The sequence below is a fragment of the Neolamprologus multifasciatus genome, chromosome 19, assembly GCF_963576455.1.
Source record: "Neolamprologus multifasciatus chromosome 19, fNeoMul1.2, whole genome shotgun sequence".
Taxonomy (NCBI): Eukaryota; Metazoa; Chordata; class Actinopteri; order Cichliformes; family Cichlidae; genus Neolamprologus; species Neolamprologus multifasciatus.
In genome coordinates, this window is record NC_140457.1 from 3,863,226 (window position 1) to 3,891,022 (window position 27,797).

General features: G+C 40.7%; 1 protein-coding gene across 6 annotated transcripts in view; it reads left to right on the forward strand.

Moving 5' to 3' along the window:
- LOC146495733 (apoptosis-stimulating of p53 protein 1-like) overlaps positions 1-27,797 on the forward strand; it is a 69,721-nt gene that overhangs the window by 23,439 nt on the left and 18,485 nt on the right. For 3 of the 6 annotated variants that reach the window (XM_085143104.1, XM_085143103.1, XM_085143105.1), the window contains exons 4-9: positions 4,258-4,322; positions 19,679-19,774; positions 25,982-26,038; positions 26,521-26,641; positions 26,899-26,978; positions 27,070-27,237. In XM_085143104.1, coding sequence (XP_084999230.1) covers positions 4,258-4,322; positions 19,679-19,774; positions 25,982-26,038; positions 26,521-26,641; positions 26,899-26,978; positions 27,070-27,237 — 587 coding nt within the window. Of the gene's footprint in view, positions 1-4,257; positions 4,323-6,726; positions 7,788-9,972; positions 14,850-19,678; positions 19,775-25,981; positions 26,039-26,520; positions 26,642-26,898; positions 26,979-27,069; positions 27,238-27,797 lie in introns of those variants that run through there. The other 3 variants (XM_085143107.1, XM_085143106.1, XM_085143108.1) reach the window with 3 other exon arrangements.

Genomic DNA, 27,797 nt, shown 5'->3' on the forward strand with positions numbered 1-27,797 from the left:
GAAACGCCAGGCGATATTCTGCCAAAACAACTCTTTGATGTGCTGGCAGCCATAAAGAAGAAGTTTGTGAAACCAGGCGGGCGAAATGACCCGATTTTCCCTCGTAAACTTCTTCGACAACGATTGAGCGATTGTGTAACGTTTGTTGAGAGTTACCGGCCGAAGCATTCATCAGCAGGCGTGTACGGGCGTCACTGTAGCGCTGGTGTGTTTTTGTGCCGACAGGACAACCTCACCACCTGCTGGTTCCCGTCTTGCCCCTCAGTCATTAAAAAGCTCAATTATCATTCATTAGAATCTCATTATTATCGTCTGTTAGCGAGCTGTGAAGTCTTTTCAGAAAAACGAATTAATCACCACCGAGTTTTTTTCATCTAGCCCGTTAAAGCTTTCTCGTGTCTGTTGAGATTTTTTCATTATGGTGTCTGGATCTCAGATTTTATCCAGTCGCAGTTCATGTGCCAGCAGATCTGTGGTAACATAAAAAGAACAGCAGCTCGTTTGCTCTGCTGCTGTGGAGCGCTTCTCTCTCCCTGTGGTCCGCCTGCTTCTTTAGTACAGATGTGGTTTTGCGCTGTGAGCGCACGTAGCTACAGAAAGAGTAACATCATCTGTGCTTGTAAGGGATGGATTTGTTGGTGCAGCCCCCTGCGGCAGCCAAACTGTCCCCACACTTCTGCTGCCAGCTTGTGTTTGGCTCTGCACCTAATACAATAAAACAGCTTCTTAAATGAGCCAATAGCTCTCCAGGGACTGGAGCATCACATTACCCTAATGCATTACCTGCTCCTAGGCTAATTTAGCTTCATCTGCCCTCAGTGCCTTATTGAAGGTGCCTGTGGTGAGTTTGCACTTCCTGTGCAAGGATATCACTTTCCATCATCGAGACTTCTGTAATTAATCCACATTACCTAAAGATTATGGGTCCTTCCATGGAGAGCAAACTGGTCTTATTTGAATGGAACAGAGGTAACTTAATTGAAGCAATATGGCCCACAGCACAGACTGTATATGAGTGATGGATGTAACCAATGTGTGCTTGGTTACATCCATGGTCCAAACAAATATGTTTGAAAGAAGGATATAGGCTAACGTTTGCGAGATGCATGCACAGGCTGTGAGTATCACAGAAACACCACTAGAATTTCACTGAGCAGTTCATTAGTTCAGAAAACCAAATTATTTTTAGATATCTGTATTAAACTCCACCACTTGGTGCAGTCATTCATTCCCAACCCGGAGAAGCAACCCTCCTCACCTCAAAGGGAGCCATAGCTCATCATCAGACTAGGATACCTCCTGGATCCCTCTGAGGTGAGGTGCATGTCTGCTGGGTAGGAAATCCTGACACTTCTGGAGTGATTTCATCAAAAGGAAGGTCTGAGCATTTCTTCTCAGACCGCTTCCCCGCGATAAGAGTCAGAATATGGATGGACTGATGGATCGATGTCCCACGGTGAAAACCAGAGTGTAGAGTGCACAGTATATTTAGTTATTGATCTGCTTGATGTGAACTTTCTCTCTGCTGGTGCTTAAATACAATTTTAACTACTTTATTGAATGGGGAGTGCTGCTGTGGCTGCTTTTTTGGCTGGAGGTGAAAGTTGGAGCTGCCTGGGATTAGCCCAGATTGAACCTGTCTCATCGTAGTAGATCTAAGATGAATCCTGCAATTAATAGATTCGACTTAGAGACTTTAGACTTAGAGCTTTTTATTGTCATTGTGCAGTTTCTTGCTCAGCGAAATTGGGTAGCTGAACCACAAAGGTGCTAAAGTAAGAAGAAGAGAAACCAATATACAATGAATGCGGAAAATAAATAAATAATTAAATAAATAGAGTAAAATAAAAAACAGTGTATATGTATACATATGTGAGTGGAACTATATACATGGTGTATGTGTAGGAAACATTGAAACAGACTGGGACCAGAATAATGGCACATGAGCCAAAAATATTGCACAGAACATGGAAAGACTGAGATATTGCACATAGATGATCAACAGCAGTGTCAGGGTGGATGTGTTGGGGAAGTCTTTACACACTCTTAGTTTGCATTAAAAGTTCTGACAGCCCACGGGAATTAAAAACAGATAAATACAGAGCTACATAATTACATGTAATTAAGTTATTTTAAGGTATTAGGGAGTTAATGAAATAGTATGAAGTAAGAGATCCAAAAATGTTGAATGATCAACATTAACATGAGTATAGATTTTTCCAATTTTGAGATGAAGAGGAGCACATCATCAGCATACAAAAAAATATCTTGTAGGGCACAGAATCTGTTTGAAGTGCTGTTGTACTATTATGGTGTCTTATGCCAAAATTGACTAAATTTATAAAGCCCTCTCCAAGTACAAACTCTTCTAAGACCTCAAATGAATAAGGCAACTCTACCAGATCAAAAGCCTTCTCTGCACCCAAGCACATAATAAGCTCCTGTATCTTACTCACTATAGAAAACTGGATAATTGTAAGTAATTTTCTCATGTTTGTAAGAGGTGCTCTGTTTTTAACTAAACCAGTCTGGTCTGATTTAACTAAGAGAGGGAGATAGTTCTCGAATCTTTTAACCAGGATTTTGGGGAAAATTTTGCCGTCAACATTGCTTAAGCTAGTTGGGTGATAAGAGCCTCACTCGTCAGGGGGTTTATCTTTTTTGGATCTCAGGCTATAAAATTAACTTTGATAAAATCAAGAGCAATGCCAGTTGGTTTTATAGTAAAACTTCACACCCATCTGTTTCCCCTTTTTTCTGGACTGACTCTGAATTGACACTTTCATGAAGCACAATTTGACCAGAGTGCAAAAAGAAAACAAAAGGAAGGACCTTACAAGATGGATGAATCGGACAGCTTCATGGATGGGTAGAATAACTCTTATAAAGATGAATATCATGCCAAGATTACTTTATTCTGTTCAGTTGTTACCACTATATATTTCTAAGATAGCAAAAGAGACTGAAAAAGACTTTTCTGAATTTATTTGGCAAGGGAGAAGAGTGTGCAGCTCTCTGCAGAGGTTTATCCTTCCCTAACATTAGACATTATAATTGGGCGTGTCATGGCAGGCTCATCCATGAGTGGCTTTACTGTTATCTTAAACTCCTTTTGAGAAATGGGGATGTAATGCCTTTGATTTAGTAGGAGAGCTTACATGTAGAAAATAAAAGACAATCCAATTCTTCCAAACACACTGATAAGCTGGCGAGATATAAACAGATATAAATTGGTAGGAAGGATTTAGTTACTCACATTACACCTCCTCTCAGCAAGAGAGATTTTCTCTCTGCCGTGAATTTGCTTGTATTTGGATCCTGGCGCAGGAAAGGTGTCAAACTAACAGCAGACCTGTTTGACGACAATAACAAACTTATGACCTTTGCCCAGTTTCAAAATACCTTTGGCCTTCCTCAGAAAGATTTTTATGCATATCTTCAAATTTGTCACTATGTGACGTCGCAGGATTCCTGCTCACTTCCAGGCTCCACAGAAAAATTATTGTGAAGTTTACTTTAAATAAAGGTTTTATTTTGGGTTTTTACAACATCTTGCAGAAATAATATAATCACAATGCTGGGAATGTTCTCAGGATGATTTACAGAAAGCCTATGGTGTGGAGAAATGATCCCATTCCTTATTTCTAAGTAATAAATAAAGGAATTCAATATAAGATAATACATGGAAAATATGGTGTCCTGTGGTAATATTTTGGAAATATGTAGTTAAAAGATAAGTGGAGTTGTAAAAAGTAAAGTTTGTAAAGATCCTGGGCAATTTTTATTGGGGCTGCCCAGTGATCTATGTGCTGACATTCAACTGAATATATTAATATGTCATAATAATTAATTATGACATATAAGGACAGATAAGTGGATCCCTTTTTTCTTTTTTAGTGCAAAAAAAGGATTTTCTCTCTTTTTTTTACTATATTGTTATCGTTCTTTTTGTGAACACCAATTATGTCGTCAGTATTTGCTGTAAATATTCTCTATTTTGAAAATAAAGTGTTAAAATAATAATAATGATTAGTATGCGGTGTACGGGAAAAGAAAGCAGATTTTCACATCCTGTTCCTTTATCCTTGCGATAAGGCGAACGCGCGCTTCGGTGGTTAATTAAGGCCGAGGCTCTGTTTCTGTGTGTGTCAGTCACATGTCTGCCAGGTCACAGGGCTCAGCACACCCAGGTCCAGTTTTAATATGCTGTTTCAATATCTCTGCACACATTTCTTTTCATTGTTCATTTATATGCAGGAGGTCAGCAGCCTTTGGAGCAGAGCTGGACCACAGCAGCAACGGCAGAAAGTGCTAATGACAAGGTTGGTGCACGCACGCACGCACGAACGCACACACACACACGAGGAACACGACAGGCCACGTTCTGCATCTCCAATTGGCTCAACCTCAACATCCAGGCTTTCATTGTCTCCTGAGATTTTCATTCTGCACAGTTACAGCATGTTTATACACACAGTCTATGTTTTGTATATGTAACTACAAAAAAATATATCATGCAGTTATTTAAGCATGACATATCAGAGGTTTTATTTCTAAAACTGCAGGATTCGTACTGATGTGCATGCACCAAAAGAATATTCAGATTTATTAAAGTGTGATTGTTTCTGTTCCTCTGAAGCTCCACGTTAGGTTCAGGTTTGTAAAATTTCATCAAAACACCTCTGATATAAAATTTGAAGATGAGGCCTCGGTGAAGAGCTGCAGCACACAAACACCCACAGCTTTGAGACCATCCATGTCAGTTATGACTTCCTTAATTCCAGATAGCACACGGCCTCCTCAGGCCACAGCTTTGGGCTGTCTGTGGTTTACCCTGCAGCCAGTTTGGCATAGCGCCGTCATGGCCTGTGGGTTTTGTTATTGTGAGGTTCAGGTTATTTCTCCTGGTTTAGCTTCTGTTTAAGGTTTTGTGTTTTGCTTGGATTTTGCATTCTTTGAGTTATTAATCCTCCCGCATCTTCTTCATCATCATTAGTCTCTCGTGTTTTGTATTTAGTTTTACTTCTTTTGTATGTGATTAGTTTTAGCTGTGCCCCATTTCCCACCTGTTTCCTCTTCCATTGATTGCATGTCTCTGTGTTTGTATATAGCCTCAGTTCCCTGTTGTTTTTGTGTGTGTTAGTGCCCTGTGTGTGCTCTTTCCAAGAGTTTGGACTGTTATTTTTGTTGACTTAATTGAAGGTTAGTTTTCATTTACTTTGTTTTGTCTGTGAGTCCTGCATTTGGATTCTGCTTACTGCTAAAAACTGTGGCAAGAGCAACGACTGGAAAAGGAGGGAAATCGTACTAGCACAGAGGTGACAAACATGCAGCCCGGGGGTCAAAAGGTCACCTGGATGTCTTTGCAAGAATGGAAAATGCAGTTGTTTTTTTTAATAAGCTGCACTGCTGCTCCTGGTGATGTCATGTCAGCAGTCTTTTGCATACATAGATATATCTGGAAAGTCAATTCTAGATCTTGAAAATGGTTAGAACTCAAAATTCAAAGTCAACATGTTTTTGCTTTTGCAGATTCGCTGCGATTTGCAAATGTAATAATAAATGTTGCTGAAACTGCACTTAAAAGATAACTCGGGCTGTTTTTGTAAAATGATGATGAAATGATGAAAGCATGAAAAGACACGTTGGTTATCATGCAGCAGTTTTACAGGTCCGGCCCACTTGAGATCAGATTGGACTGAATGTGACCCATAAACTAAAGTGATATCTGGCAATCTAAAAGAGTTAACCAAGCTTGTTTGTACCGCACATGTTGGTGTTTCATGCATGGACAGAGATGGGCAGTAACGCGTAATCCGATTACTTTTTTCAAGTAACAAGTAAAGTAAGGGATTACTATTGCAAAAACGGTAATTAGATTACCGTTACTTTCCCGTAGGAACGCTGCGTTACTGCGTTAATAAAACCCTGATTTTTTGCGAGAATGTCTCATGACAGTGACGTAAGCGAGTGCGACGTTCGTGACAACAGCTGTGTGCAGATCAACAATGGATCATATATCGAGTGCAGAGAGAGTATGAGCGTGCAGCGTTTAAAGCGTGGAAGTACTGACCTTACTTTGAGTTTGATTCCATAAAAAGTGACAAAAACATTAGTGTCCGTTGTGCGTGGGAAGAAAACTTCTTTTTACAGCGAAAAAAAACCCTAAACTTCCAAACAAGCACCGAGTAGCTACGACGTAATGGGAAACTCAGAGAGAAACTCGCAGATTCTTCAACTGACCACTGCGGCACACCTGCACCAGGGTAAACCTCCGCCTACCCCACTCCTGCTTTACAGGTGAAAATAGAGCAAAAGGACAGCTAGTCTTTGACTTTATTTATTTTCTGCTGTGTTTTACTTGCATCTATTTGAAAAAATGAGTGTAAACACACAAAATATTTTATTTTATGTGCTGGAATGTGCAGAAAATAGGTTTGAATATTAAACAAATTTCTTCCAGTCAGAGAATGTTGCATATAATTAAATTTTTGCTTGATGAATAAAGTTAAAAGATTAAAACTGATAAAACAAGTTTTGAAAAAAGAGACTTTTCCATCTGATTACATTTTGTATGATGAATTATGCAGAAAAAGTAGAATTGGGCTGAAAGATCTATCACTTTATCACCTATTCAGGTTGTAAATCGTGTTTTTAAAAAGTAACTAAGTAACTAAGTAATTAATTACTTTTGAAAATAAGTAATCAGTAAAGTAACTGGATTACCCTTTTGGGGAAGTAATCAGTAATTAGTTACTGATTCCTTTTTTTAAGTAACTTGACCAACACTGTTCATGGACCAATAGAGATACACTAAGTGTTTATTGGTTAGCTTTACAGGTGGATTTGGTTAGTCATACCCTCTGTTTGCAGAAATGTTCCTGTAATTTATTTTGATAGCTTTTGGGTTTGACTTTCAAAATAAATGAAAGAAATAATCCCAGTCAGCGAAGGATAAAAGACATCTGGCTCTTTAAACTTTCCTTAATAGCATTTAATTTGAGGAATACAAAATAAACCCCGTAGTCGCAGCGAAGTAATTGTATGAGTGTGTCTTTGTGAGCCAGTATTCCCACACGTACAGCACAATGCATGTGCACGTTCGCGTGTATGTATTTGTCTGTGTGTGTAGTGCAGCGGATTAGCCGGGGGATTAGTGACAGTGGTGATTGAACTGTTCTACCAGGAACAACCACGCGAGCACACAAACACAGCACATGCACTATACGCGCACACTGTAATTGCTGTTTATAAATTCACAAAGAGAAAAAATGGGTAATTAGTCTTTTGTCACCAGCCTGAGTCAGTCCTTCAGCTAACCATGTTTTGCTTTGCCAGCGTGCCTTATCCTGTTATCTTGAGGTCATGCAGTAAAAAGAGCAGCTGACCTCATGTTTGGTGCTTTTAATTTGTCACTAACAGCTATTTTGAACCATGCAAACCATTGTGTTTCAGCACAAACTGCACATTTGCTTTGTATATCTGGGTTAGGCCTCGGCTAGCCAGTCATAGACTGTTTTTGTGCGTATTGGTGTTGGTCAGTCTGCTGGATGGTCAGCCTCTGTGTGTGTGTGTGGGTCAGTCAGTGAAGGTAGGATTAGCTTGGTCCCATGACATAACCAGGCTAAGAGGATTGCTAGTGAGCCAAACAGCTCCTCCTCCCTCTTCTCGTCTTCCTTTCACCTCACACACTCCTTCACACTCTTAAGGTCTCCGTGTTTCTTCGTCTTCATCCTTGAACATTTGCTTTAAAGCAAAAAGATCTGAGGCACAACAAGACAGAGGGGGTGAGTTTTGGTCCATTTCTTTTTATATGTGTGTGTGTGTGTGTTTGAAGCTACGTTGATGCGATTTCCACTTTTTTTGACCTTTTCACTTTAGGTGAAACAGTAGAATAACTCCACCAAACAGAAGCCAATCTGAAGGTGACTTTGAGCGAGTGAATAATTGTGTATACGCTTGTTTTCTCCTCCTTAAACTTCTGAGAGATATTCTCTGACTCTGGTTGCGCTCACACACATTGGCTGGATGCTTTACGAGCAGTTTGTCTATGTGTCAGGGTGGAGCGTTTGGCCGTGTGTCTCACTGTGTGTCAGTGAATCACTGTGGTTTACATCTTGTGAAAACAGGGTGTGGCTTCTTCTTGCTTGACTGTGTTATTTTGTCTGTGTGTGTGTGTGTGTGTCAGCCTTACTTTGGGATTTGGAAGCGTGTCTCCGAGTTGGGGTGTAGCTGTTGGCGCTGTGTAATCATATCCAAAAGCGCTCACTCACTTACGCACACAAACGCACACCAGATGCTGTTTCTTGCCACAGGATGATGTAAAGATGACAGCGATGTGTGAAAGAGATCGGCGTGTAGTCGTTTTTAGAATTGTTATTCACTAATTACAGTGATTCATCTCTTTAATTTTTGACTACAACAATCCAGGATAAGTGAGTATTCCCTGTTTTCTTTAAAAAGTAGACCAGACTTTGTCATTCTCTGACAAAAAAGGACAAACACATGAGCTCCAAGAGCAGTCGAGTAAAGACTAATTTATATTTGATGGTTATATTTTATAGATTGTAGTGACATTTTTTACCTGTATTTGTGGTTCCTGGATGAGGATTTTAGTTGTGATATTTTCATCTACGCCACAAGGTTTTCAGTCTATCCATCATTACGTGTGTGCACAGCTGCAGAGAAAATCATGTAGAGTTTTATTTATGCCTCAAACTGCTCAGATTTTTTTACCACAGACTTTACCACAACAGATGTTTGATTTGGCACAGATTTATTGTTATATTTTTTAGCGCCATTCTGACGCAGCATTTTCATTTATCTGAATTTGGGACCCGCAATAGAAGATGACTGGCTTGTGAGGCTGGGTTTGTGTCTCCTTCTGGTCTCAAACTGGTAATCTTTTGTGTGTAAGGCATATATATTAGGCCCCAATCACAGGAGTCTAGAGACCAGCCAGTGACGCCTTGACAATCACCAGTCATGAGGGATAAATATGTATTCCCCAACTGGATTTTGGCGCTGGACTTTTAGGACTATTAGTCGCTGAGTGAAATTGGTTGCAAAAAGGTTTGTAGTACAGCAATGAAAACCTCTTTGCAGTTGTTTTGGCCACTAGCAGATTGACCTGGTTGCCCACAGTTTGAAACACAAAAACACGACTCGTCGAGCAGTAGTGAAACTGTGAAAGGTGTGATGTACCTTTTGAATTGTGTTGATTGTAGCAGAAAGCCACACCTATCTCTGGAGCTCAGAGAGTAAATGGCGAGCGTTTGCAGACAGGTCATCGTGTGGATCAATGTGGATTATGGATCGATTTCACCTGGCCAGCAACTTCCTGTAGCCACTCACTGGTTACCGAATTTCACAGTTTTCCCCAGTAATCTTTGGTGGCCTGAAGCCTTAACTACTGCAACACAGAGCCACAAGTCAAAAAACATTGATAGACATTTACTTGTAAACTGAAAGTTTTTGAAGTACTAACTCTGTTTGCTGGTAGCATATAATCAGCTATTACCAGTGTTGGGAAGGTTACTTTTAAAATGTATTCCATTACAGATTACAGAATACATGCCCCAAAATGTATTCTGTAACGTATTCCGTTACGTTACTCAATGAGAGTAACGTATTCTGAATACTTTGGATTACTTAATATATTATCATGCTGTTTACAACTACATGAATGTACTATTGCTGTGATTTATTACTGTTACTGAAGGTCCGCGGCTCCGAACCGTAGTAAAGGGACCTCTGGCTAATACGGTGGGTTCTGTGTCGGCTCGTAGCTGAAAACTAGCTTTACTTTGTTGTCTGAGTCAACTTTGCTAGCGAGAGACAGAGAGAGGCGTTGAAAGGCTGCTCCAACAGAACTTATTGTTTTTGGAGGAAAACACGAACACGGTGTACAGTCGAGTCTTAATAGCTTACTTACAACTGGGCTCGTCAGGCTCTCTTCTTGGCTGCAGTGGTTATTATTATATTTACATGCTTCCAGCTCCCGTTTCTGCTCGATGACAGCTCGTACTTTTCCTTTTTCTCCCTCCCTCGCTCACAGACACATAACGGGTATGGCAGTCCATTCTCCCTGCAGCACGGACTACACTGCCTATGATGCTACATTCTTTAGAGCTATACCTGTAGCATTCTGCCTATTAGCTTAGCACAACAACAACAAAAAGGCCTCTCTCACCCAGGAAACACGCAGAGAGAGAGCGTCACCCTGTAACCATGGCAACCGTAACGCTGCCGCCTGGAACAGCAGAACGTAGCTGTCAAACAAAACCCAAACAGTCCTGACCCGCCACAATATGAAACAGGGAAGTACCGCCATGTAATCCATTTATTTCAACAAAGTAACTGTATTCTAAATACCACCTTTTTAAACGGTAACTGTAACGGAATACAGTTACTCATATTTTGTATTTTAAATACGTAACGGCGGTACATGTATTCCGTTACTCCCCAACACTGGCTATTAGCATACACCAACCTGGTCAGGACCCAGCTAGTTTCTAACAATATTAGGGAAAGGAGGGCATGGCTGTCTAATGACCAGTCCAGATGGGGCTGGTTGGGAAATGTGTCATATTTTTATGCTCGCATCTCAGGGAAAAAACAAATCAAGAGGATTCCCTCTTACCCTTGACGTGGCTCTGAGTGGTGCATTTTGTTAGCATATACTGTCCTGCTGTAGTACTGATGCATAATAAATTACAGATGAAATTAAATTTTCATGCTGACATTAACTGCATCAGGGAGCCGTCTGTGTCCTCAAACTGTGCCGCTCTTTGAAGGACTGACACATACTCTAAATTAGAGATGGTCGCTGTGTTGTTTCACTTTATTCTGTTTAGGAAAAACATGTTAGCATATAGTTTCTCATCTGACTGAAACAGTGCTAGTTGCTCAATAAATGAGTAGCTGTTACTACTTAATGCTGGTGTCTTGCAGGCCTTTCCTTTTGCAGCACACCCTCTTACAAACCTCGCCCCTGACCTCAGAGTAACCACGAGGGCCGTCACACACTTTAAGTTGAGGCACAGAATTCAGTTTGCTGATCCTGCTCTGTGTAACTCAACCCCATCCAGCTGCATGTGGGAGCGCTGCTGTGGGATATATTAAGCAATCAGGTGTGTCTGAGCGCTCTTGACCAAACACACATCAGGGGATGTGTTGATTTAAATTAATATGAAGCCTTTCAAAGTCCAGGGTCAGGGGCGTCTGCGGACTCGAATTGCCTCCTGTGACGCAAGTCCAGGTGCTGCTGTGCCGAAGCTTCCTATACTCTTAAATTAAATGCTGTTAACTGCTTTGCCCAAGGACACAGTCGGGTCACATGATGGACAAGTTCAAAGATGAGCTTTCAGTTATAGGATGTTTGCAGCCACCAGGCCACCGTGCTGTGTGGATGTTGGTTACTGAAGCTCTTCTGATAACAGAGCTTTCCCCTTTGGTCCGGCCTGGGGCTTCAGGAATGTCTGAAGGCTGTTATTGTAGATTTAGAGAAATATTTTTACTGGAGGTGCACAGCAGATAGGCAGGGGATGGGTTTTATTACTGGAGGGACCTATGATCGGAACAATGTGTGTGTTTGTATGCATAACTTTGAGTACTGTTGAGAAAGGCAGTGTGCACACACTAAGAAGGTCAAATATCTCCATGTGCTTCAGATTATAGGCACGATTGCACCATGAGAAAGTAGTTTACAGCTGAAAAACACACACTGCTCAGGTTGCCAGGGTTGTCTGACTCCGAATATTACTATCCAAGCCTCAAAGCCACCCCCTGCTGTCATCAAAGTAGCCCAATTTTGTTTGCTCTAAACTAGGACTTCCCCACGAGAGCCAACAAAACTGACAACTGAGCAAAGCAGGTGAGCGCCCACATGGTTGAGATCAAAACCCAGATCACACACTCTACTGCCATCCAGGCATGTAGATGTTTAATCATTCCTTCAAGAAGGAAACGTGGCACAGCATAAAAAGCACGTCAGAAGCTTCAGTCACCTTCAGATCACTGTTTTCCACCTGGACCATGAGTGAGAAAGCAGCTCAGGAGTCCACGGCACAAATTGCTCTTTTCCAGTCTAGAACCGCTTCCACATGTTCTCGCCAAAAACAAAAAGTTGCGTAACTTCAATGAAATGGAAATCAGGACAGATAAGTGGATCCAAACTTCTATTAGTAAATATTTTGTTCTCGTTATTCTGTAAATGTGGGCTGTTTCTGAAAAGACACCAAGACAGAACTGGCTCTGCACTGGCGCAGCAAAGTGTTGGTGGAAAAGGGTTTTGACAGCCAAAACGTGGATCCTGGAGCCAAACAAAGCACCAGAACACCTCCATCTAAAAGCAAAGTCCAAATATGGATCTTTGAACATCCTCATGTTGCATCTATAATAGGGGTGGGGGAAAAAATCGATACTGTGCAGTATCGTGATATTTTGTTTGCTAATAATGTATCGATATTTTGTTACAAAAAGGTTTTTGTGCTCTGACTTCAGAGCATGTTGATCCTTTTTCTGAGCAAGAATCCTGACATTCCTTCACTGTCCAAATGTGTTTAACTTTTTTTATGGCAGCAATAAACATGACAGTTTACTTATTTTAATTTAAGACATGTTTTATTTTAATTAAGTTTAAAACTTTTTTATTTAATGTAAAATGATATTTTGTTTTAATTTACTTTCAAATTCTTCAGTTGCTGAAGGGGCTGCATAGTTTTCATAAACTGCATAGTTCAGAATAGCTATAATTGTACCAGATGGTTGATTCAGTTAAGTTGGACTAGACTGTAATACAAACCGTTCAGTTTGTCAACAATCAAACTGAAATGAGAGAAAGACTGAGTGTGAGACTTTGATATTAGATAAAATGAATATTGATAAAGTTTACCTTTATGTACAGAATCTGAATATCGCAAAATATTTTAAAAAATTGCAATAATATCGTATCGTGGGTTAAGTATTGTGATAATATCGTATCGTGGGATGTATGGTGATTCCCACCTCTAATCTATAACACTGTATTCACAAAAATATTGAAGCTCTTTATTGAAATCTTTGTGTTATGCATTGTTAAATGAGTGATGCAAACCTGAAACGGACTATTCGCCTGCTGTAAAACATTTAGAACAACAATACAACAACGCAGGCCGCAACAAGAAAACACTTTAAATGTAATTGATGTTTAGTTACAGAAGTAACTAAGTTAAAAGCTCAGGTATCTCCCTTAAACTTACCCAACTTCGAAGAATGCCCTGTGATCCTCTTCTTAAAGTGGCTGCAGACTGAACTCATTGATGGTGTTTCCATTGCAGCCTGCAGATACTAGCGTCAAGATTTCCATTTCCTTAAAAACCCAAGTAATTTTACCAACCTTCCCGGAGTCACTCATAGAAAAGAGGTCACGTTTTAGTCAAGTTTGGAAAAACATTGTAAGAATTAAATTATTGGGAGATCTGAGCTTCAGCTATGAAACTGTTAAAAGTAACATTTGTGCTATTTTCTTCTTGGATATGTGCAAAATTGTCATATCTAAAATGATTTTAGTGTTGTTCTGGCAACATATCTGTTGGCTGTGATTTCCATGAGAGAGTTTTGATGTCTTTGAAGTTGTTTCACGAGCCTGAAAGAAGAATAAAACTTAAATGTTCAAGCATACTGCATCTGTATAAAGCACTAAGCAACTGTTGCAGTGAAAATGATACAAAGTTTTCATCCATTATAAAGAAATAACACTCACATCCTAAAGTACAACATGTTAAAATCAGTGTTGCTGGTTATAAATAGTTGACATAGCTCAATATACTCAATATACTAGACACACAGCACAGTCACGCCCATGGAGGGCTGCGCCCAGAGCAGGAGGAATAACTAATGTGTGTTTGTCTGTGTGAAAGATGAAAATGTGTGATGCAGCATCTGAGTCACATGTCACTCTGTGTGTGTGTGTGAATGAAAATATGACGCAGCAGCAGTCAGCTGTTAACTGTATAGTGTGTGCGCCATGCATACCACCACAGCCATTGATCATCTTCACCTTTTTTACACCGCACATCTGGAGCAGGAGGCAGAGGTTGATGAGAGCAGCTAGTGCCCCGTCAGGCTGTGGTGCAGTGATTTTCCTTCTGAGAGAAAGTAGGAGAGAGAAAAAGGGAGGTGTGAGAGGAGAGAGAGGGAAAGAGAGTGAGAGAGGATGTCGCTGCAGCAAAAAGCCAGCTGCAGAGAAATGACAAGGACTGAGAGAAAGAGAGATGAAAGAATACAGATATGGAGAAAGATGGGGCTTAATAAGCAGAGAGAAAAGTGAAGGAGTGGAGACGAACAGATGATGAGACTGGAAACTGAGAGCAATAACAGAAAAAGAGAGAGGCAATGAGTTCCTTCTCTCGTTTCGCACCTATTTGTGTTTTTTCATGTTTACTGTGGCAGTTGAAAGCGGTGTCACATCGGTGGGATTTGCTCTCTGTAAAAACGTCACATGAGAACACACTAATAATCGAGAGTTTTTATGAGAGAGAGAGAGAGAGAGAGAGAAAGGAGGAGAAGGGAGGGTGTGTGGGCCGAGCGAGTGAGGGAGAGGGAGTGTCGTAAATCTCAGCACATCACCAGGCGGACGAGAGGGAAAGTTGTGATAAGGATCGCTCTCATTTCCTCCTCTTTAAGCGCTTCTCGTGCGAGCCTCCGGCAACGCTTTTCCATCAGAAACCATTAAGGTCCGGCGTGTCTCTGAGACGCTTGTGAGGATGGAGTGGAATGAGGTAGATTTGGTGCAGGAATTTACTGTTGAAGGACAATGCAGCAAAATTAAAGTGCGCTCCTGCAGGATCACATGGGACAGCCTGCAGGTAAATACAGCACAGCGGGATGCTGGTAGGAACTGCATGTTAACGTCAGCGGGGGGCTCGCAGCAGCACAGTCTGCAGGATGCGTTAGAGTGTTTAACAGCATGAGCGGCATGACACTGTGGTTAAGTGTCAGGTGAATTTTTAACTTTCCTGTAGCTGGAGTGCATGTTCCCATTTGAATCAGTGGAAAGCTAGAAGCTGAAGCATTTAGAGGACTTCAGTGGCAGGAAATCCCAGGAAAACTGTCTCACACACTGCTTTGACTGACAAGCGATCCTCAGCCTCAGTCCTGCAGACGGAGATTTTTAAACTGAGGAAGTCAGCAAAACTGCTCAGGGTGTTTACAGAGCAATACGTATCATGTTTGCTTTTCTGAAACCAGCTGCAGTCGAATCTTCAGAGCAGATGCTTCCAAAATGTATTTGTGATGGCTCCAAAAATGTGAAAAGTGCTGATGCATTGCAGGGTTCTAGTTTAGTATATCTTAGAATAACACACACGTGTACTCCTGTGCAAACACTCGTGATACAAAAGCAATAGAAAGAAAACAATTACTTCTCTTGCTTAAAGGTAAAATAGGAGCAGGCTCGGCTGTGATGGAGAGCAGAGGCAGAAAAAAGATGACAATATAATTTAATGAATAATGTGAAAAATGGAACAAAAATCATACACGGCAGGAGAAATTTTACTAAAACATATTCAAATGAACAGCTCTAAAAGGTCCTCAGTACTGGCAGTAGTAGGGTTGTTATGCATGGAGCATGAGGAAGAATGCTGGCAGCTCATCCAGGTGACTGTACGGGCATTAAGCTGTCCATCATCATGCATGACTTTGAAACTGACTGCTGGTCACTAGTGGGCATTTTGGGCTCTGGTTGCCTTGGTAAGCCACTAATGTATTTACCATGAGGTCATATATCAATCAGTGGCATCCTGCACTCTGTGGAAGTTGAGAGAATTTATCTCAGGTCCTGCCCACATTATGTCACTAGGTGCCTGAAATCTATGTATGGTCTCTGGACGGCTTTATATCAGAGTACAAATGAAGTGTATACTCACTTAGGTGATCAGTGCTGTGCCTGAGCATGTTTGACCCCCAAAGTCAGACCATCCATCCGTTCTGCCCTGTCTGACTTTAACAGGTGGGTCCGAGAGGACATGTGGTGCATGTTGTAATTATGTAGAACTTCAACATTTTGGCACCAACAACAGCATTCCTGAAGTTTAACTGAAAATCGCCATGTTAACAAATTCATAAATCAATAAGGCCGATGTGAAACGACACCAATTAAAGCATAAATACATAAACTCGTGAACCTCACGATGCTCTGCAAAAGCCCTTTTCTTCGTGATAAAAACGCAGAGCGTGCACTAAAAGAAGAACTGAGAGGAGAGAGAGAAAGGAGCGGTGGACAGAAAAGACTGAAGCATGCTGTTGCGCAGTTTTTGTTTAGTCTGCGTGGAGGGGAGGCTATCAGGCTCAGTCTGACTGCATCCTTCATCAACCACGTATGGTTACTGCATGTAAGCATAAAAGCTCCTTTTTGCTGCTTGTCTGAAGCCCCACCCTGTAGTTCCATCTATGCATTATATGCATTTTAAAGGGATATCAGACTGAAAGGGCTTAAAAAAATATAAAAATCTTAAAGTGTCTTATGCTGATTGGCTCTGATATTACTCTTGAGATATGAGAAAACAATGCAATTATTGTTGCACATCAAAGTGAGGAACCACAGGATCCCAAAAGTCAGCAATTAGCTAATATGTGGCGACACTGGCTGGAAAACCTTGTGTATTGTGCATAATGTCACTGTCTAACACATGATGTATTACAGTGGAATACACAATGTGTGCATTATGTTTTACGTAGATTTACGTAAGTCAGTCCACGGTCTATAGCGCAGTGGACTGCGCAGTCTATAGCCCTATAGTCAGGGCTATTAATCACCAATACTGATATTTAGCATAGCACTAGTGCTGCCAGAGTTAGAGCTTCCAGTAGTTAAATTGATGATGATTTTAATTTGTTTCACTGATTTCATAACTTGTGTCATAACCCAAGGGCGCTGTTCAGGCTCATGGAGTTATTCATCAGCGCCTCCCTTAGTCACGGCGCATCTAAGTCTCCACTTAGACATCAATATTGTTTCACACATTTAACAAAATTTGCAGTGGCCTCCGTCCTCTTCGACCCTAATTTAACGTTTGGAAACTATTTCTGTCTTATCACTGGGAAAAAAAATCTTTTTTACTTGAACTACTCAACCCTTACACCAAGTCCCATTAAATGCCAGTAACAACAGACTCTTCTGTCTCCAGTTTCTGTGTCCGATAATCGGAGCAGTCCCCAAATTCAGGCCACTGAAGTACTGCCAATAATCATATTCAAGTCAAACAGGCACCAATGTAGCTCTCACAGAGAAGACTGTCGATTGTTTAGATAAAAAGATGGATTCGGGATTTTTTTTTCCTTGAGCGCCATTAAAAAAATCCATCCATGGTTTCAAGCAGACATCTGGCAAAAACCTGCAATGATCAAAACTCACATAAGTAACAATGATTTTAGTGCACTGAGCATAGATGAACTGACCCTTTAAAACTGTGTCTCCATAGACTGAGTATAAAGAAGGAAGTAGCCACTGTAATGTCAGCCAATAACATTGTAATCGCTGGTTTCTGAAGCATTTTGCCCATTACCATTTCAGCTTTTTGAAACCAGATGACACAAGTGAAAACACACGACAAAGAAACAGAAGGACATACCATACTCAAGGTCTCAGGGTCACTAATAAGGACCATAATTTATAAAATGAACATCATGTTTTATTACATTGGACTTGAAACTAGTGATTGAGCCCATAAACTCAAGAGAAAAGGGTTTACTAAAGTAATCACGAGTCAGTTGCCAATCTGTCTTGTTCTTGAGCAACCGCCCCCTGCTGGCCTTTACAAGCGATTCCCATTTAAGGCCCATCTGCACTGGTTTTACTGTTTAGACCTCTGTTACTAATACTCTGATACTCACTGTTTGTGAGCATATCATTTATACTAATAACCATCTCAGATTTTGCCATACTCGTTTATATTACTTATAATGTTGTCCCACCACAATCTGTTAGCTCTGGTATTCCTCAGGGTTTCATCTCAGGTCCCGACTGATTCCTTTTAGATGATCAAACTGCTCTAATAGATATCTGTGCCGTATAAGTAATCTACTATACTAATCATATAGTGTTTCCTCAACTGACCTAGGAAATAAATACTTCTTGGTGATGTAATGCAATAAACTAAGCATAACTTAAAAGTTCACAGTTTTTTAAAAAATTATTCACAACACACATTCTCGCCCGGTGATGTGGGCAGATGGCTCATCTGTTAGGGGTTCAAAATTGGAAACAACAGTCACACGATGAGTCTTAAAAATGGAAGATGTTGATGGGAGCAATATTTCAATAGATATCAGTGTACAGAGTCTTCATCTTTAATGCTCATGCATTCATTTGCCCATAAGACAGTTTCTGTTTTTGGAGAACATCATCTGAGTCATAGTATTTTATTTTATTCTATTGTATTTTATTGCATTCCAGTGTTTTCTAATTTCTGCTACATAACTTTGCACTTTTGCTCTAACAAAACAAATTTCCCACCTGTGGGACTAATAAAGGTCATCTCATCTCATCTCATCTTATCTCATCTTATCTCATCTCATCTCATCTTCTCTCATCTCATCTCATCTCATCTTATCTCATCTTATCTCATCTCATTTCATCTTATCTCATCTTATCTCATCTCATTTCATCTTATCTCATCTTATCTCATCTCATCTCATCTTCTCTCATCTCATCTTATCTCATCTTATCTCATCTTATTTTGACATTTGGAAAAGCTTCAGATTTGAGATTAACTTTGCATAAGAATACAGTTGCAGCACACTAGGCGGAGTTTGTTCAGCCCAAATGGGAGTGATGGATGATATTCATACGTCAATGTTACTCTGGATGGGAGGTTAAACTAAACAAAGCTGTAAGCCTGTCAGAGGTTTAATAGTATGATCGCATTTTTAATCCCAGGTTGAAACTCCATTTTCTCTGTCCTAGGATGGCTTAAGTTGATGAAGTGTATTATGTCATAATCAGTCATTCACACGCTGATAGTAGAATATCTCCAGAGGCCAGGCCTTTCTGGTGTTGTAGGAGTCAAACTGTCAAACAATAATTATTAAATATTATGATACTGTACCGCAGTCTGTTGAAAACTATTGTAATCGTGGAGCCGTGTTCTGGCTATTAAAGGACAGATGCAGTCATATCCAGCTTGTCTGACTTCACTGTGAACTGAATGAATATAACACCCCAGGTGCAGTGTGTGTCTGTGTGTTCATAAGTAAATGTGCACAATAGTAGGATGTAGCTGGGTTGAAACCTTCCGCTGTTGTCTGCTAAAGGCATTCCTCCCCGTTTCCCCCCCTCACACGTACACGCAAACACACATTAGTCTCTAGAAAGCACTCTCCCAGAGATGTTGATATCTGTAAGGAAATGCTGTGAGGGAAAGGGGAAGATTCTGTCGATTTTTTTTCTTCTTAACCCTAAACTATAATTCTGTCGCTCTTCCAGAGCCACCAGCTGCCTGCCTAATAACATTCAGTGAAGCTGCTCGGTGACCTAAAGTGTGAGGTGATATATGTGTGCAGCTGTGCTTTATCTCCTGTCACTGTTTGGGTTTCATCTCGACAGCAACAGTGAGACGTGTAATGGATGGAAACTGTGGGAAAACACTGTCTCTGTGTACATAATGTATTAATGTATAACCCCTGTGTGCCGGTGTAGGTTCCCCGTGTGGAGCTGACCCTCTCTGAGCTCCAAGAAATGGCCACAAGACAACAACAACAAATAGAGGCTCAGCAACAGATGTTGCTCGCCAAGGTAAAGCACTCACTCATACTGTACACACACACACAGCTGCTGGATGGATCGCCTGTCAGTTAATGTAAGGTTAGCTACATTAGAGTCTGTCTGAAAAGGTCATCTTTGAGGCCCCTGGAGCCTCAGATGAATGTGTGTGCGCATCACAACGCATGCATCTTTTTTGTGTGTGCGTGTGTGATTGAGTTCAGGGTTTGAGGAACGACGTGAGAGATTGGCTCTGGAGGAGAGATGTCGTTTTCAGACGTAGGCTGGGGAGAATTGAGTTTAGAGTTTTTCTGAGGCTGCAGTTTCTTACATGCACCACACAGGAGATAGTCTGGTTCAGAAATACTCAGTGAGGTTTACCTGAGGGAGCTGCCTGGGTGGAGCGTGCATGACATGACAGCTGCTCTCCAGACTATTACCGGCGCTCTTCTCGCATCAGCACAAATCGATGAAAACTCGCACAGTTGAAGGTCACAGTTAGTTTGTGCTGGGGAGTTTGCACGTTAACCCCTTAAGCCCAAGGTGACATGGGTCAAAATATTGCTACGCCCAGATTAAGCTTTTTTGTTGTTGTTTTTTTCAAGTACATATATACCCAGTCAGTTGTAGATGTGCACACGTTGTTGATGTTGAAGGGAGACGGTTCGAGCAGATCTGAGAGACTGGACAGTGTGGGTCTGTTTTGTCATGAAAGAGTTTCTGTTTTAAAAGAACATAATTTGGGTTGTTTGAACATTTGGAAAGCCTTCACATGGGAGCTGAACTTAAAAATAGGAACGCAACTACAGCACCACAGGCTCAGTTTGTTCTAGCCCATTTCAGAGTGTTGGAACTGTAAAAGCAAGCTTTGTTTTTCCTTGCAGCCGGCTTTGTTGCAGAAGACTGAGCTGTCAAGTTGACAACATTGTGATTAAACTACATGATACTTTTCTTGTAATGGAGAATTTTTAGCTAGGCTGACCATAAAAAAGAAGTTAGACTTGTAGAAATGTTGTTTGGTGGACCTTGCTAGTGCTGAGATTTTGGTCCATATTGATGTGATAGCCTCACACAGTCGTTGCAGATTTATCGGCTGAACAACCATGATGCAAATCCCCATTTCACTACATCCCAAGCATGCTGTAGTGGACTAAAAGTGAACTCATTGTCATGTAAAAGAAACTAATATGAGATTAATTAGAGTGTGAGATGGTCATAGAGGCATGGACATGGTCAGCAACAATGCTCAAGTAGGCTGTGGTTAGGGCTGGGTATCGTCACTGATTTCTAGGATTGATTCGATTCTGATTCACAAGGTCCCAAATCGATTTGATCCACGAATCGATTAAATTAGATTAGATTAGATTTGAATCTGGGAAATTTTGACAGTCAGAAATATTATAATTCAGATCAGTAAATTTACATATTTTTGTATCTATAAAAAGGAAGCTGACACACGCAAGACTTTATCAAAGGTGTGAGCGTCACAGCAGATGCCTTTGTGTCAAAGTAGCTGAAGATAAAACACAGAAAAACATGAAGATTTTCCTGGCCTGGGATTTTATAAAAAATATTCTGCAGTAGATCAAAAACGAAAGAAAACCATTAATCAACACATGAACATCACCTCTGAAGTTACAGCGGTTTTATTAAAGACACGGCTGAGCGTTTTGCATTTTGCATAATTTTAAAAAGTTTAAATTTGTTCAGTATTGAACGGCAGAAATTAGGTTTTCTTTTCGGAAGTATGTAAACACAGCGGCCGACAGCGCTGTAAACAACGGTAGACTTGTGCGTGACAAGCAAGCGAATAATGCAGAAAACAGTACAGAGAGAAAGAGAGAGAGAGAGCTGTGCATGAAGTGTGATTTTATTGTGGTGGAAGCAAAACAGGAAAAGTCAGAGTGAATTCATGACGATGTTAATGTGAAGCATAGTTTGGATCTTCTTTTGCTGCTGGTTCAGTCAATATTGTTTGGAGAGAGGTCAAACTAACAGCTTTAGAATTGGCGCAAAAATGGTGTAAACACAAAGCGCGGACCCGCCAACAGATCAGAATCAGCGAGCTGTCGGCTTTCAGCCCCGAGAGTGTCCGTGCCGTCAGGTGAGAAAGTCACATCTCACTGATTCTGATCCGCCGTCCCGCTGTGTGTTTACGTCTTTGTGCAGAATCCGTGTTCCTGCTCTCATTGACTGTCTTAGCTGTTTGGTGGTTGTTGAAATTTTGTGAGATTTCACCTGAGATTCTGTCATTTCGGGCAAAATAAATTTATATTAAAAAATCGATTCACGTTATCCAAGCCAGAATTGATTTTAATCGATTATTAAAACCCGCCCCTAGCTGTGGTATTTAAACAATACTCGGTTGGTGCTACCGGGCCAAGGAAAATATCTCCTGCACCATTAAACCACAAGCATGAAGCATTGATACAAGGCAGCATAGACCCATGCTTTCATGTTCTTCTCTCCCCCCCTCTGGGCGACGCCTCCGCTGCATTTCCTGCAGGACTGAGAGGAGGAGGAGCCACCTTTGTCCCCAAAGCCACTCTGCTTTTTAACACCAGCAGATAAGACCATTTCCCACACCAGAAACATAAATTACTCTACACTCTTTTCATACTACTGACACTTTATTTACTTTTAGTCACTTACAGTTATTTATTCACCTTTCAGTCACTTTAATTATAAAACTGTGTCATTTTAAACTGTATATTCTGTGTATTTATTGTCTCACTCTTATTGCGTGTTCTTGTTGTCCTTCCCGTCAACGTTATGCTGCTCTGTTGTATGTTAATTACCCGTTGGGGATAAACAAATACTGCCTGGATTCAGAACAGAGGTCTTTACCAAAAAAAGGGGTAAAGATGCTTCTTTTTTGATGTGGTGTGAACTCGACTTTTTCTCACTTTTGACTCTTTTGGCTGATGTTTAGAAAGCTTCAGGGCTGCAGCACATGTGAGAAAATATCTGGAGACACAGATCGTGGTCATTCGGCCCCATCCCCAGATTCAGGAAGTGGCCTTCTGAGTTAGCAGGAAATGAGTTCAGCAGGGACCTACAGCTGCTGGGAAGTTTACCCAGTATTGTACTCCAGGAAGGAGTCAGGAAAGTGAGCCAAACGGCATTCATTTGGTAAAGTTTTCGATAAAATGCATCAACCACAAACTTTTATTTGGCCATTTTGAGTTTTTCAAGACTGCTGTGGAAGTGATTTTTTTTGCCTGTCAGTTTAATGCTGATATCCAGCTTTTTTTTTTTTTTAAAGCAGCAGTTTAACTGCTTCTGTAATTTGACAGCTATTAAGTGTTTCCTTCCAGCTTGCTCAAGCATTTCCTTGCTGGATGAAAAAAATTCCCAGGCGCTGATGTAGAAACATTTTCTGTCTTCTCAACATTAATATAGCGAAACGTAGATTGATGACTTCCTGGAAAATAAAAAGTCAAAAACATAAAAACTTTTATTCCTGCACTACGTCTGTAAGTAAACACCCTCCTGTTATGTAATGTGTTAGCAGGGCGGCTTCCTGCCAGCATGCCCTTTTCTCCTCCCCTTTGTGTGTGTATGTGAAAGAGAGACACACACACACACACACGCACACACGCACACACACACACGCACACACACACAGGTCAGCCGTACTACGTACCTGCAAAATACAGAGTGAGTGGTGTAAACCGCTTCAGTCAGCATCACACGTCACAGCCTTTCTCTGTCTCCTCACTGTAGTTTATTGTGTGTGTCAGATACATAGATACACACAAGCTTAAATGAAAATCAATAGCAGCTGATGGTCGTCGGAGTTGGATGTGATGATCGGGTGAAAATGAACTGCATGCATGGCAGTTATTATAGTATTATGCTGTTGACTAAGGATGTGCACGGCCAGATGATTAAGTGTTCCTGCCCTCACTATTCAGCACTGAAAACACTTCTCGTTTAAATGAATAATTCATATTTTATGAATGCATAAGACCAGCTGACTGTTAGGTCTAACACATGGGCATCCAACATGTGGACCACGGACCAGTACTTGCACATCAAAGGGCCAGTTTATCCCACTAGATTTCTTTGCAATTTGTGGAAACTGTACTTAAGTCGTTAAGTACTCCAATTCACTGTTCCTCCTGGTAAAGTGATGCCAGCCTTTAATTAATTCCTCATTAATGAGGAATCTGACATTCTGTTCTTTGGTAAAATATTAGACGAGTGGGGTAACTGGTGTCTCCAAGTTTGCCTTACAGTTTCAGCTTTATTAAGATCTTAAGGCTCAAGTAAAAGTTGAGTTTGAGATAGATGACGGCTGTGTGAAGCTGCAGATGTGATGGTCCAGAAAATGCATGTTTTATGTAGAGTAAAGATAAACACTTAAACACTGCAATAAGCTGCTGGTGCTAGTGCTGCTGATATATATAATCTGGTAGAGCAGGGCGATATGACCAAAAATATTTATCACGATATACATTTAAAAATTTGCGATAATGATATAACTGACGATATAATTGACACTAGACAAAATACTTTACAACTCCACAACTTTATTAGTGCAAAAAACCCCATCAATGTATTTTCACTTAAACAAGCAGCTGTTTTTATGTGCATTAAAGTTACATAAAAATGTAGAAGTGCAAATTCCTCGCTGACAGTTTAACCAAAAGGCATTTCCAGTGGAAACTGGCCGACATATCCTCAGCATAACCATGTATAATATCCACAAAACTTAAAAAGAGGTCATACACACACAATACGGTAATATTATGTTGAAGCACAGTACGTATCACTCCGCGAGGCTCCTGCCTACGATAGCCGTAATGCTCCGACAATCCATCAAGCGGTGCGGCTTCCTAGCTTAGCAAAGTCGGATTAAAACATTTGACAGATTTTCGAGCGCATAAAATCATTTCGAGGTCAGTAAACACAACCAGAATTCATACATAAGGCACACGGGATTATAAAGGGCACTGTCGATTTTCAGAAAAATCAAAGGATTAATTTTAAGTGTGTCGTATTTTCCAAACAACAGGGTAATAACGACGGCCCGCTAGCATGCGCTAATAAAATAGTTCTTTGTTGTGTATCTGACGGACGAAAGCTAAACCAGTTCCACACCACTGAAGTTGCAGCATTTTTACAAACCAATTCTGGTTCATCTGTTTCATTTAACAATCCGCTTTCGCTCTTCTCATTCTGCATTGCAGCCTTGTGCATATGTAAACATAGGCACTGTGCATGCACGTTTTACCCATATTCTATCGCGATATTTCATTTTCCTATCCTTGCCCAAAATTCCACCGGTATTACCGTGAACGGTATGATATAGCCCAGCCCTATAATCGGGTATTATGTGTGTACAACAGGGTGCATGGTATGAAGCGGCACACTCATCTATTTCAGCAGCATTTGAAATAAGATTTTATTTATGAAAAATAAGATTAACATGCAGGTGTGAAAAATGAGAGGGAACGATGTGAAAACACATGCATGTGTTCTCAAAGCACCAAAAACCAGGAAATATTATCTTTCCATTAATCTTCTTAACCACTCAACCAATTCAGGGGTGCAGTGGGGGCTGGGGCCTATTTCATCTGTCACAGGGCGAAACGTTGGGCACTCCCTGGAAAAGTCACAGAGGAAATCAAATTCACGAGCACCGTGAAATAATTCTATCATAAACTGAATGTGATTTGTTTTTCACTGAGAACTCGTGAAATTTTTGAATGACAGCTTGACACATAATGAGCCAGACAGCAAACTGGCCAATCAGTCAACAGCACCGGCCTGAATTCATTAAAGACCCAAAATATTTGTGTCAGAGGCTCTTTTAAAACCATTTGAAACGTAGATTTCATTTCTATAGTCATTTAGTTGATTTAACAGGCAGTGCTGAAAACGTAACCGAATAACACCAACACGTTTATCAAATTTGAATTCTGCTGATTGAAGCGCTGCAACAAATCCCACGGTTGCTCCTCTGTTTGTGTAGGATCCTCCTCAGTCAGTGAGCTGATTTAGAAAACAGGCTTCCAGGTTATCAAAGTGAAAAAGGGCTCAACCTCGCTGAGTTTAGCTGGTATACCAGATAATCTTATTTTTATAATATAAAAATAGTACTTTTTAGTTTTTTTCTGGCTGGGTTTGCAAAACATGATTTAGTTTCTTTAAAACTGAAAATGCCATGCCACTTTTCAAATGAAATAAATGAAAGTCTGGACTCTACTTTGACTGTACTTTTGTTTCCTACAGGAACAGAGACTGAGGTATCTTCAGCAAGGAGGCAGATCCAACCAGGGACAGTCACAGGTGCGATCCACACCTCTGTTAGTCTCCTTTGAGTCTATACAGCACAAGGACACCCTATTTAAAGTTAAACTCCATGCTTTACTCACAATTGTGTGAGTGATCACGGTAGCAATATTTTCATCAAACTAATACAGTTTAAAATACAATAATCTGCATACTGCTTCCTTTATGTGGTTTGTCTGTCGGAGGGCTGATTACTGCTGTCTGCAAGTCTTTTCCAAGTAAAGCAAATACCTGCGCTTTCATTGGATAACCTTGAGAATTCATTTCATTTCTTCAAATTAAACACATTGTAGCCATTTATTCCTGAAACTGAGACGGCACATAATCAACTAAAACGTGTATTTTTCTGCATCTCGGGTCACAGTTTAGTTCAATTACAGAGCAGGTATCCTTTCAGTATACATAAATGACTGGAACTGCCACCACCTGAGTGTATGGGGAGTTTTTAACCACTTTAAACACTGACTTCTCTTTTTCAGTCTGAAGCTGAGAAGCTGCAGCGGCTCAAAGAGCGAGTGGAGACTCAGGAAGCGAAGCTGAAGAAGATCCGAGCCATGAGAGGCCAAGTCGACTACAGCAAACTGATCAACGGAAACCTCTGTAAGCCTAAACACCGTAACACTGTAGAGTTGGTGACTGTGGATTACAGGCCCTGAAGTAAACGACTGCATATTAAAAGACCGAGAATTTAACCTCATAAAGCCTTCATGCTGCAGCGTGAGGGATTTTTTTGACCATTTACTCAGTCACTTACAGCGTGCTCGGTGTTTATATGTATATCTGTAGAATCTGAGCACTAAAATATTAATAACTACAGCGATGTAATTTCAATCTGACTTCCTGCTCTCTGTGTGCAGCTGCAGAGATTGACCATGTGAGCAGCCTGTTTCAGGAGAAGCAGGCGGAGCTGCAGACCGCGGTGATCAGAGTCGACCAGGTAAAATTTATTTGGTTTCTATAAACTCTGAAGTAGATTTGATTTGATAAGATGTATGTGCACATATATATATTTAATTTTGGTCTAACAGTTGACTCAGCAGCTGGAGGATTTGAGGAGAGGACGCCTGCAGCTACACTCTGGTGCACCAGGTCAGGGGGCACCCACGGGACCCCAGGGTGCAGGCACTGGTCATAAAGGATCGCCTCTTTCAGGCCCTGCAGCTCTGGAGCTGAGGAAACTTTACCAGGAGCTGCAGGTAAACTATACCCCGAGCAAACACTTGGCCTTTGCCAAGCAGTCTTTACGGCTAATTGAAAAGATGTGTAGTAAATGTTTATGTCTCAATCTGGTTGGAAAAACAAAGGACACCTGTTCTTCCTCATTATCTACCAACACCTCCGCTGCACCACCAAACCATCTAAGCATGTGGGAACAATATGTTTTAGAAACTCATGCAAACAAGCAATGCTATAAACACTGTAAATGCCATGAGGTTATACTAGTTTGTAGGGGTGAGGGGAAAAATCGATACTGTGTAGTATGGTGATATTTTATTTGCTAATAATGTATCGATACAGGGACAGCAGAAATCGATATTTTGTTACAAAAAAGGTTTTTGTGCTCTGACTTCAGAGCATGTTGATCCTTTTTCTGAGCAAGAATCCTGACATTCCTTCACTGTCCAAATGTGTTTAACTGTTTTATGGCAGCAATAAACATGACAGTTTACTTATTTTAATTTAAGACATGTTTTATTTTAATTAAGTTTGAAACTTTTTTATTTAATGTAAAATTATATTTTGTTTTAATTTACTT